Source organism: Pinus tabuliformis, chromosome 2_2 (assembly GCF_031772625.1).
Source record: "Pinus tabuliformis cultivar Carrire ecotype Pingquan chromosome 2_2, CPIR1, whole genome shotgun sequence".
NCBI classification, from domain to species: Eukaryota; Viridiplantae; Streptophyta; class Pinopsida; order Pinales; family Pinaceae; genus Pinus; species Pinus tabuliformis.
Genome location: NC_142300.1, coordinates 779,623,491 through 779,634,862, shown reverse-complemented (window position 1 = coordinate 779,634,862; position 11,372 = coordinate 779,623,491). Strand labels below are relative to the sequence as shown.

The 11,372-nt window shown below is 33.0% G+C and overlaps 1 protein-coding gene across 1 annotated transcript; it reads left to right on the top strand.

Annotated features, from left to right (window-relative positions):
* Positions 1–642: 642 nt before the first annotated feature.
* Positions 643–3,990, top strand: LOC149195008 (oligopeptide transporter 7-like). Its single transcript, XM_089408053.1, has 6 exons — positions 643–1,278; positions 1,371–1,468; positions 1,596–2,165; positions 2,251–2,506; positions 2,617–2,799; positions 3,180–3,990. Exons 1-6 carry the CDS (start codon positions 703–705, stop codon positions 3,795–3,797), a joined length of 2,301 nt encoding a protein of 766 aa, XP_089264179.1. The 5' UTR covers positions 643–702; the 3' UTR covers positions 3,798–3,990.
* Positions 3,991–11,372: the final 7,382 nt, after the last annotated feature.

The window sequence follows — 11,372 nt, the reverse complement described above, 5'->3', positions numbered from 1 at the left end:
TTCTACTGCAACCATGTAGCCATTTTTATTTTATTGTTGTTTTGAACTTAAGTAAATTGTAAATTCTTGGAATATTATAATTTTATTTTGGTTGATATTTTGAATTTCTATTATTGTAGATTTAAAAATATAAATAAAAATCAATTGTTCGACTCTCTAGTCACTCTACAATTCCAAGATATTTCAGGAATTTACAATGCTCTTGAAAGTGCCGTGCTGTTAATAACTTAATAGTATATATTAATTGTATATATGTAGCCATATTAATGGTATATATGTAACCATGCATATCATTTTTATATTAATAACTTAATAATATATATTAAGAGTATATATGTAGCCATACTTATCATGGTGGTTGATTTTGAAAATATTAGGAAATCAAACAAAAACAGAAAATCCAGTCAAGTTGAACGCACAGTCTATCTGTCCACTTGCATGGCTGGAACCACTACGTAAGTACAATGTTCCGCGTTTCAATTCGACAGCCCAGCGTTATTGCAAAACAAAAGAATAGTGAGTATATAAAACAAACGAGTACCGCAGGCAAGTAGGCATGGAGAATGAATATTGCAGAGAAGTAGTGATGGAGAATGAATATACTCAGAACTCATATGGTACATAGCATTCTCTTTTTTTTTTTGGTTTCGCATCGATTTCAGACTGTAATAATTGAGATCTAGTTCAAGAGGCCACTCTGTAATGGTTGTTTTTGCAGATATATCGTCAAGCAGCAGAAACGATGGAGGTGAGGAACATATATATTCTTGGAATGCAGTGGGAGATCCGGTGAGAGCCACTGAGAACACTGAGAACGAAGAGCAGATTCGTACAAGAGAAGATTCCGATGACCAGTCTCCGATCCAGGAGGTGGCTCTCACTGTGCCTACAACGGACGATCCAAACATTCCCGTCCTAACTTTCAGGATGTGGGTTCTCGGAATTCTGTCTTGCGTTCTACTCTCGTTTCTAAATCAGTTCTTTTGGTACAGAAGGGAACCCCTCTCCATTAGTTCAATCGCTGCTCAGATTGCAGTCCTCCCTCTTGGCCGGCTAATGGCAGCAACCATAACGAAGAAAAAGTTCTTTGCAGGGAGCAAATGGGAGTTCTCGCTGAATCCGGGGCCGTTCAATATGAAGGAGCACGTTCTCATAACCATCTTTGCGAATGCAGGGGCAGGAACTGTATATGCAATTCACATTGTCAGTGCTGTCAAAATTTTCTACAAGAAGAACCTGAGTTTTTTCGTTTCTTTACTCGTTTGCATGACAACCCAGGTTAGGTTTTGACCATTTCTGCTCGAGTTTTCTTCCGAGGTTTGTTTAATTTCTTGTTGTCTGCAAAATTTCTTACTGTTTTAGACATGCAGATATTGGGGTTTGGATGGGCAGGGGTGTTTAGAAAATATCTAGTGGAGCCTGCTGCTATGTGGTGGCCTTCAAACCTTGTTCAGGTTTCTCTGTTCAGGCAAGGACTCTTTTTTCATATGATTAGATCAAAATCTGCATTCTTTTTATGTGTGGGTTTTTTGAGATGTTGGATAAATTTTGTGTTATTTAAAAGCGTTTTTCTGTTTCAATTTTTTTGGTTGCAGAGCTCTTCATGAGAAGGAGGAGAGGCCCAAAGGAGGCCTTACACGAAACCAGTTTTTCATGATAGCCCTTTCATGTAGTTTTGCCTATTATGTAATCCCTGGCTATCTGTTTCCCATGGTGACATCCCTGTCATGGATCTGCTGGATCTTTCCAAAGTCTGTTCTTGCACAACAATTGGGTTCAGGATTATATGGCCTTGGCATCGGTGTCATAGCAATAGATTGGTCCACCATTTCTTCTTACCTGGGAAGCCCTCTTGCCAGTCCTTGGTTTGCAATAGCCAACGTGGGAGTCGGATTTGTGCTTGTAATGTATGTGATAACGCCATTAACATACTGGCTCAACTTGTATGATGCAAAAACATTCCCAATCTTTTCTGACAGCCTCTTCACCTCCAGTGGCCAAATTTACAACATCTCCAAAATCGTTGATTCAAACTTCCATCTCGACCTCAAAGCTTATGAGGACTTGGGAACATTGCATCTTAGTACTTTCTTTGCTGTTACTTATGGCGTTGGGTTCGCTGCGTTAACTGCCACAGTGGTTCACGTCCTCCTGTTTCATGGAAAGTATGTTATCAGTCCCTGAATTCATCAGAATTCCATGGATGCAAAAGCATTCAGAATGACAATAATGGGTTATAATTTGTTGCAGGGAAATTTGGCATCTTAGCCTGTCTGCTTTCAGAGATCAGAAAGTGGATGTGCACACCAGACTAATGAGAAAGTACAAGCAAGTGCCAGAATTATGGTTCACTGGAATTCTCGTCGGCACTATAGCTTTAGCGATTTTTGCATGCGAATATTACAATGAACAGCTTCAATTGCCATGGTGGGGAGTAATACTGGCATGTGGCATTGCCTTCTTCTTCACATTACCCATTGGTGTTATTACTGCAACTACCAATCAGGTAAGTCTATGCGTCATTCATGCAAATTGACCTCGAGAAAAATCATGTCGAGTATACTATATCATCAATCTTGTACGAAACTAAATCTTGGATTGCGTTGGTCATGGTAGACGCCGGGTCTGAACATCATCACGGAGTACATGATTGGTTATATTTATCCAGGCAGACCAGTTGCAAACGTTTGCTTCAAAACGTATGGATATATAAGCATGGTCCAAGCCCTGTCATTCTTGGGGGATTTTAAGCTGGGTCATTATATGAAAATCCCTCCTAGAGCAATGTTCTATGCACAGGTATTTAACATAGAACTATTTAATCTTGCAGCAAACATACCTTGTCAGATAGGGAGTTAGAGTTTCATCAATCTTACATGGAATTTTTGAAAATTTAGAATGGCTAAATTTAGGTTAATTTTGAAGATAGATAGTAGAGTACACAACTCTACTCATATTTGAGATTTATTTCTCTAGAATCTGATTAAATTTACATTTATTGCAAAATTAACTAAAAGTATAAGTTTAACTACAAGTTTACTAATTAAATTAACTAACCGTTTACGACAAGATTAGCGTATTCCTGGGGACGAAATCCTCTACAGCCATTATTTCTTCCCAGTAACTTTTAGTTCGATTTGCATGGTGGAACTGATTCATCCATATAATCTTTGTTGCAGATTGTGGGCACAGTGATTTCAGGGATTGTGTACTTAGGCACAGCGTGGTGGCTCATATATTCCATTCCCAATATCTGCGACACTGCTCTATTGCCCTCTAACAGCCCATGGACTTGTCCAATGGATCGCGTCTTCTACGACGCTTCTGTAATATGGGGATTAATTGGACCCAGAAGGATTTTTGGAAATCTTGGTGAATATGCAGCAATCAACTGGTTTTTCTTAGGAGGAGCAATAGCTCCAGTTATAGTATGGCTGTTTCACAAGGCATACCCTGAGAAAGAATGGATCAGGCTTATCAATATGCCTATTCTCATCGGAGCCACGGGGATGATGCCCCCTGCTACAGCAGTGAATTATACAAGCTGGATACTCATGGGATTCATTTTCAGCTTTGTACTCTATAGATATAAGAAAGACTGGTGGCAGCGTCACAACTATGTGCTCTCTGGAGGATTGGACGCAGGATTGGCATTCATGGGAGTTCTTCTCTACTTGTGCTTGGGATATGAAAATATTTCATTGAATTGGTGGGGAGCAAACGTAGACGGTTGCTCCTTGGCATCGTGCCCCACAGCTAAAGGTATTGTCGTGGATGGCTGCCCTATGTTTTCGTGACAGAGCCGAGGCTTTGCAGTAACTGAATTTCCGTTGGAGGTGTGTTTGGTGGCAGATGTTGTTACTTTTCCAATTAGATGTTCTGTTTTGATAGATTCTACTCACCAGAAGGGACTAGTCTCCAAGCCTGTTTCTTTCGTTTATTTCCCTCCGTGCATGGAAAGGAAGTTTGAATGCCATGGAAACTGAGGAGGCACCGACCTTTTGTTTTATATATAAATATAATATAGCTTTTAATTTCGGTATATATAAAATGGTTTTAAATTTTATAGCTGGTATTTAGAGTTTTTCTAATTCTTCTTTAAGATGATGAATGACATCACATTTTAAATCAAAATTGTATATTGTAATATTTAGAATTTTATGCCATTGGAAATGAGGAAGGGTTATTCTTCTGCCTTTTATTTTTATATAAAATTTTCTATATAAATTTTCAAATAAAACTGTTTTGTAGTGTTTTAAATCTTTCTCTAACATCATACACAGGTATCATATATGGGTGAAATTATTGCAAATCAATTTCAAACACCAAAATTTGAAAACATTGTATTTTAAAATTAAAATTATATCTTATAATATTTAGACTTTTATGCTATGGAAACCAGAGAGGCTTATTGTTCTACCTTTTTAATGAAATGGTGTAAATTTTAGATATAATATTTATTATTTTTCTAATTCATTAATAACAAGATAGTATAACATATTAAAGTTGTATTTTATAATATTTATTGTTCTACCTTTTAATGAAATGGTGTAAATTTTAGATATAATATTTATTATTTTTCTAATTCATTAATAACAAGATAGTATAACATATTAAAGTTGTATTTTATAATATTTATAATTTTAAAGTTGTATTTTTATAATATTTATAATTTTATGGTAAATATTAATATTTAAATTTAAAAAGTGTGTTTTATGTTTTTCAAATAAAAGTTTGAATTTGACTTTCAAAGTATTAAAGAAAGTCAAATTTATTGAATTGGATCTCTATCTTAGGGTCATCTATATTTATCTACTTTTTTACCCTTATCACACTTAGTCAACATGTCACTTGTGGGAATTGAACTTATACGGGGAGGAGAACTAGCACTTTACCTAATCACCAAGCTATGGACCTTACACAAAATGGCTTTATTTTGGTATAGAAGGAGTGTAGGATATAAGGGATTTAGATTGCATCATTTCTAATGATTAATATTTTAAAGAACAAGCAAAATGGCCCTAACACACAATGCCTTTGATCTTTGTCCATTGGAAATGCAACCAATGTTTTATTTTAAATGCTATTAGTAGCTAGCCTAAATTATTTACGTGTGACCTAAGTTTAAATCCCTATCTCTACCACTATAAATCTTAGGATAGTGTTGAATGCCTTTATACCAACTCCTAGTAGGAAACTTGTGACCTAGCATGTGTTGACTCCGTTGAGACAGCTTGAGACATATTTGGAAGGGAGGTTCCACTCATGAAGGGCACTTAACCTTCTAGCTTTATAACAACGGGCCAAAATATCTCTAGGGATATGAACTTTGGTGGGAACATTGTGAGATGTACCTTCCAATCATTTGACGTAACCACTTCAACTTGGAAATGTGACCGCTATTTGAATAAACTGAAGTTGCATATGTTAGAGTTTTTTATCTTACCAAATCCCATACCAATACCATCATTTACTATTATGTACCTATCTATGTCGATGTTACCATATATCAATACATCAACAAATTCCATGTCAATGATGTATTCATTTTCCCATACCATCACAATTTGAAATTTTAATATGTAAACACACCTTTTGCTAATTCATATTTTTGTTTGGTTCCTCAAAATTTTGAACCAATCATTGCCAAGATAATCGACATTGTCTACATGCTATAGAGATGTGGAGGATAGATTATTTTGTGTTGATAAGCTAAATACTAGATACTGACCATGGCATGGTCATGAAAACGAAAATCATGATTAAAAAGTGCGGTGTATGAATATATACTTTTCTATTTGATTATTTTTTTTATTTGATTCTTCTCAATGGTATTTTTCGTATATATATATTCCTTGTTTGGGATCACGTACGTTTGAATTTTGAAGAAGGGTCTTGCAAATTCTAGTTTTGTTGATGTAGGTGAGGAAATTTTGTCTCCTAAAATGTACTTCCTTAAGGAAGAGTTTCATTTCTTTCTCATTCTGAAGGTTTTTATGTATTCTAATTTATCACATTTGTTTGCAAGTTGGTTATAAACACTATTGGTTTCTATGGGAGATTTTGTCTTCGATATATTTACTAGAAAACAATGGATAAATGAGGGGATGGTAGTTAGTTATTTAGTGTTAGTCATAGGAGTTTTAGTTAGACAGATAGGTGGAAAAACTAAGTCTCAATTAGAAGTGTAGGTGGTAGAATTAGATGCAATTTTTCTAGAACTGTTGATGATCCAAATTGGATCTACATGAAATTCATCAAATGGCTAATGGACTAGATTAACGTGAGGCATTCAGTAAAATTAAGAAGTAACAACTATAGAAGCTAAAATTCATGGCTACAAAAGATGAAGTTCGTGGTTGTAGAAGATAAAGTTTGTAGTTGTGAAAGTTGAATTTTATTGTTACAAAAGTTGAATTTCATGGTTCCAAAAGTTCAGAGGGAGATATTGGTATGTGATTGGTAGTGTGAAACGTCCTATGCTAGATCAATTAATTTTTACATTTCCACATAACGTTAAAAGTAAAATGGAGAAAACGATAAATAAAATAGAAGAAACATGCATGATATTGATTGCAAATAAGAAAAAATAGGAAGATAAGTGTTAGAGTTACAAAAGTTGAAGAGTTGGGGATGCCCCTAGCTAACCCCTAGTAGAGCCACTCTTCCATCAATTCAAGAAAAACAAATAAGAATGGGTTCTTTGGTAGAGATTGAAAGGAAAGTTAAATAACAAGGGGTTATTTGGCAGACTTTGAAAGGAATGTTATAATAAAATTCACTTGAAGTGATTGAAACTAAGCAAGAGAGACATACCTGAATTGATTAAAACCACAAGTTTGTTAAGGAATAAAGGCTAACCATGGACAATCGATGATGGGGATTCTCTTTCGGATTTCTATAGGTTAAATTTTATTTCATTGTATGAATTTTTTATGATTACACTATGTTTACTCGACTATTTGTTTAAATGTTTTATTTTTCAACAAATTACAGTGAGTACTAGTGTCATACATACATAGTCTATTTGTCTATTTTCAAACCTATTTCATTAGCCATAAATGTTGTAATGCATTATCCTCTTTTCAAGCCTATTTCCTTGACCATAAATGTTGTAGTCTATTATCCTATTTTCAAACCTATTTCTTTGACCATAATAGTTGAATTTTTTATTATTAATTCAACAAAAACTAAATATTTAAATATGACAAATGTTACAAATTATTTTTTAATGTTAAATCGTGATTTCAAGCTATAATAAACCCATAGAATGGTCAAATTATAATATGATAGTATTGATGTTTTCATTATATTAACCTCCTATTGCATAATTAATTCATTACAACATTCATTACAACATATTTTAAAAATAATGATGTACTAATGTAATGTTTTCATTATATTAAAATCCTATTGCATTATTAATTCATTACAACAAATTTTAGAAATAATATACTTAATTAATTAACACTAATGAGAAATGTATACTTAAATCAATTTTTAGCAATTGAATGAAAATAATATACTTAATTAATTAACACTAATGAGAAATGTATACTTAAATCAATTTTTAGCAATTGAATGAAAATACAATTTGGGTTAAACATTTAAGTATTATTTGGATATGATTATAAACATAATAGAAGTGCACTTCTTGTCGGGTAGATCATCCGGGATTGCAACCGAACAATTAAATAATTATAATCATAAATGAAGATAGAAATGAAATTATAATCATAAATGAAGATAGAAATGAAATCATGCTAATAAATAGGCCGTTGAAAATATTAATCTTCGTTGATAATTACTTGCAGTTACAATAAATTAATTACTTCCACAAAGGATCCAGGTTGGTGAAATCCATAATTCCTTCCTAGATGGTTTATATTTACTAGAGATAATTCTAGAATTGGATGATTTTCTATTAGCGTATATTTCATTTTTAATACAAGTGAGATAATCTTGGTTTTATAACTTTTTATTTATTTGTATTTCTGGTCGCATTTATATATTTATTTAAAATGGCAAAAAAAAATACTATAAGATTATGTGGACAATATTTTGGATTTTAAGTGGAAGGGTTTTTGTGAGCCTAAGCATTATTATGAAACTTTGTATTTTTTCTCTTCCAAATGCTTTGTGAAGATGTTTGTAATTTGGTCAATTATAGAACAATGTCTCAGATGAATAGTCTTGACTTGTATATGATATCAAATCAAATAATGCTTTGTATTAATGTATTTAACTTGATCGTGGAATCTAGGATTCTTGGCCAAATTAATTTAGAAAAAGAAATGAATTCACTTATTTCTCCTATAAATATTCAAGTATTTTTCTAAGCCATATATTCTTTTTTGTTGCTTCAATAACTAGCACATATTATCTACTAAAACTAACTATTTACATGACCTCTAAAATACTACTAATACAAAATTCTTTAAATCAATACTCCATTTTCTTTTTCCCATTAAAATCTAAACTAGAATATCTAATCAAGCCGAAATCATCCACCTTAAGGTACTTGAGTCCAGAATCTTCTATATTTCTGCTTGGGATATGAAATATTTCATTGAATTGGTGGGGAGCAAACTTGGGCGGATGCTCCTTGGCATTGTGCCCCACAGCTAAAGGTATTGCCGTGGAAGGCTGCCCATAGCCGAGGCTTTGCAGTAACTGAATTTTCCTTTGGAGGTGTGTTTGGTAGCCGATGTTGTTTCTTTTCCAATTAAATGTTCTGTTTTGATGGTTCCTACTCACCAGGAGAGAGGGACTAGTTTCCAAGCTGATTTCTTTTCTTTATTTCCCTCTCTGCATGGAAATGAGCTTTGAATGTCATGGAATCCCTCTCTGCATGGAAATGAGCTTTGAATGTCATGGAAACTGGGGAGGCATCTACCTTTTTTTTATATATATAAATATAATATAGTTTTTAATTTTGGTATATATAAAAGGGTTAAAAATTAATAGATGGTATTTACAGTTTTTCTAATTCTTCTTTAACATGAAGAATGACCTCACATTTTAAATCAAAATTGTATATGGTACTATTTAGAATTTTATGCCATTGGAAATGAGGAAGGCTTATTTTTCTGCCTTTTATTTTTATATTTTCAATAAAATGGTTTGTAGTTTTTCTAATTCCTCACTAATATGATAAAAACATTGTATTTTAAAATTAAAATTGTATCTTATAATATTCAGATTTTTATGCCATGGAAATTAGGGAGGCTTATTGTTTTATTTTTTAATAAAATGAGCAAGTTTTAGATATAATATTATTTTTAATTCATTAATAACAAGATAGAATAGCATATTAAAGTTGTATTGTATAATATTTATATTTTTATTGTAAATATTTAAATTAAAAAAGTGTTTTTTTTAAAAAAAAATTGAATTTGGTAAAAAAAATTAAATTAATATTTTAAGGTACTTAAAGGGAGTCAAACTTATTGGAGTGGATCTCTATCCTAAGGGGTATCTATATTTATCTACTTTTTAGCCTTATCACACTAACTCAACATGTCACCTGGGAATTGAACCTATGTGGGGAGGAGAACTAGCACTTTACCTAATCACCAAGCTATGGACCTTACACAAGATGACTTTATTTTTGGATATAAAAGGAGTGTAGGATATAAGGGATTTAGATTACATCGTTTATAATGATTAATATTTCAAATGCTATTAGTAGCTAGCCTAGATTATTTGGGTGCAACCTAAGTTTAAATCCCTATCTCTACCACTACAAATCTTAGGTTAGTGTTGATGGCCTTTATGCCAACTCCTAGTAGGAAACTTATGACTTAGCATGTGTTGACTCAGTTGAGACACCTTGAGACATATATGGAAGGATGTTCCCACTCATGGAGGGCACTTAACCTTCTAGCATAGTGTTGTTGGCCTTGATGCCAACTCCTAGTAGGAAACTTATGACTTAGCATGTGTTGACTTAGTTGAGACATCTTGAGACATATATGGAAGGGAGGTCCCACTCATGGAGGGGACTTAACCTTATAGCTTTATAACAACAGGCCAAAATCTAAGTATGGATTTGAACTTTGGTGGGAACATTGTGAGATCTACCTTCCAACCATTTGACCTAACCACTTCAACTTGGAAATGTGACTGTTATTTGAATAGATTGAAGTTGCATAGGTCAGAGTTTTGTACCTTACCAAATCCCATACCAATACCATCAGTTAATTTTATGTACCTATCTATGTCTACATTACCATATATCAATACATCAACAAATCTCATGCCAATGACATATTCATTTTACTATACCATCACAATTTGAAATTTCAATTCATATTTTTGTTTGGTTCTTCAAAATTTTGAACCAGTCATTGCCAAGATAATCGACATTGTCTACATGCTATAGAGATGTGGATGGTGGATTAGTTTGTGTTGATAAGCTAAACACTAGATGCTTACCATGCCATGGTCATGAAAATGAAAATCATGATTAGAAAGTGTGAAATGTACTTTTGCATTTTGAATAAGGGTCTTTCAAATTCTAGTTTTGTTGATGTAGGTGAGGAAACTTTGTCTCCTAAAATGTATTTATTTAAGGAAGAGTTTCATTTTTTTTTCATTCTAAAGGTTTTTATGTATTCTAGTTTATCACCTTTGTTTGCAAGTTGGTTATAAACACTACTGGTTGCTATGGGAGATTTTCTCTTAGATATAATTATTAGAAAACAATGGATAAATAAGGGGATGGTAGTTAGTTATTTAGTGCTAGTCATAATATTTTTAGTTAGATAGATAGGTGGAAAAACTAAGTCTTAGTTAGAAATGTAGGTGGTAGAATTAGATGCATTTTTTCTAGAACTGTTGATGATCCAAATTGGATCTACATGAAATCGGTCAAAATGGCTAATGGACTAGATTAACTTGAGGCATTCAGTAAAATTAAGAAGACGCAACTATAGAAGCTAAAATTCATGGCTACAAAAGATGAATTTCATGGTTGTAGAAGATAAAGTTTGTAGTTGTGAAAATTGAAGTTTATTGTCAGAAAAGTTGAATTTCATGTTTCCACAAGATCAGAGTGAGATATTGGGATGTGATTGGTAATGTGAAATGTCCTATGATATATCAATTAATCTCTACACTTCCACATAATGTTAAAAGTAAAATAGAGAAAACAATGAATAAAATAGAAGAAACATACATGATATTGATTGAAAATAAGAAAGAAAACAAGAAGATAACTCTGGAGTTAGGGAAGTTGAAGGGTTGGAGATGCCTAGTCGCTTAGCTAACCCCTAGTAGAGCCACTCTTCCATCAACTCAAGAAAAACAAATAAGAATTATTTGTTTGGTACAAATTGAAAGGAATGTTAAATAACAAGGGGTTATTTGGT

Excerpts from the sequence above, each read along its gene's own strand:
- LOC149195008 (XM_089408053.1), top strand. The coding sequence starts at position 703 with ATGGTTGTTTTTGCAGATATATCGTCAAGCAGCAGAAACGATGGAGGT. Across the intron at positions 1,279-1,370 it reads TCGTTTGCATGACAACCCAG|ATATTGGGGTTTGGATGGGC; the intron begins GTTAGGTTTTGA and ends TTAGACATGCAG. Across the intron at positions 2,800-3,179 it reads GAGCAATGTTCTATGCACAG|ATTGTGGGCACAGTGATTTC; the intron begins GTATTTAACATA and ends TCTTTGTTGCAG.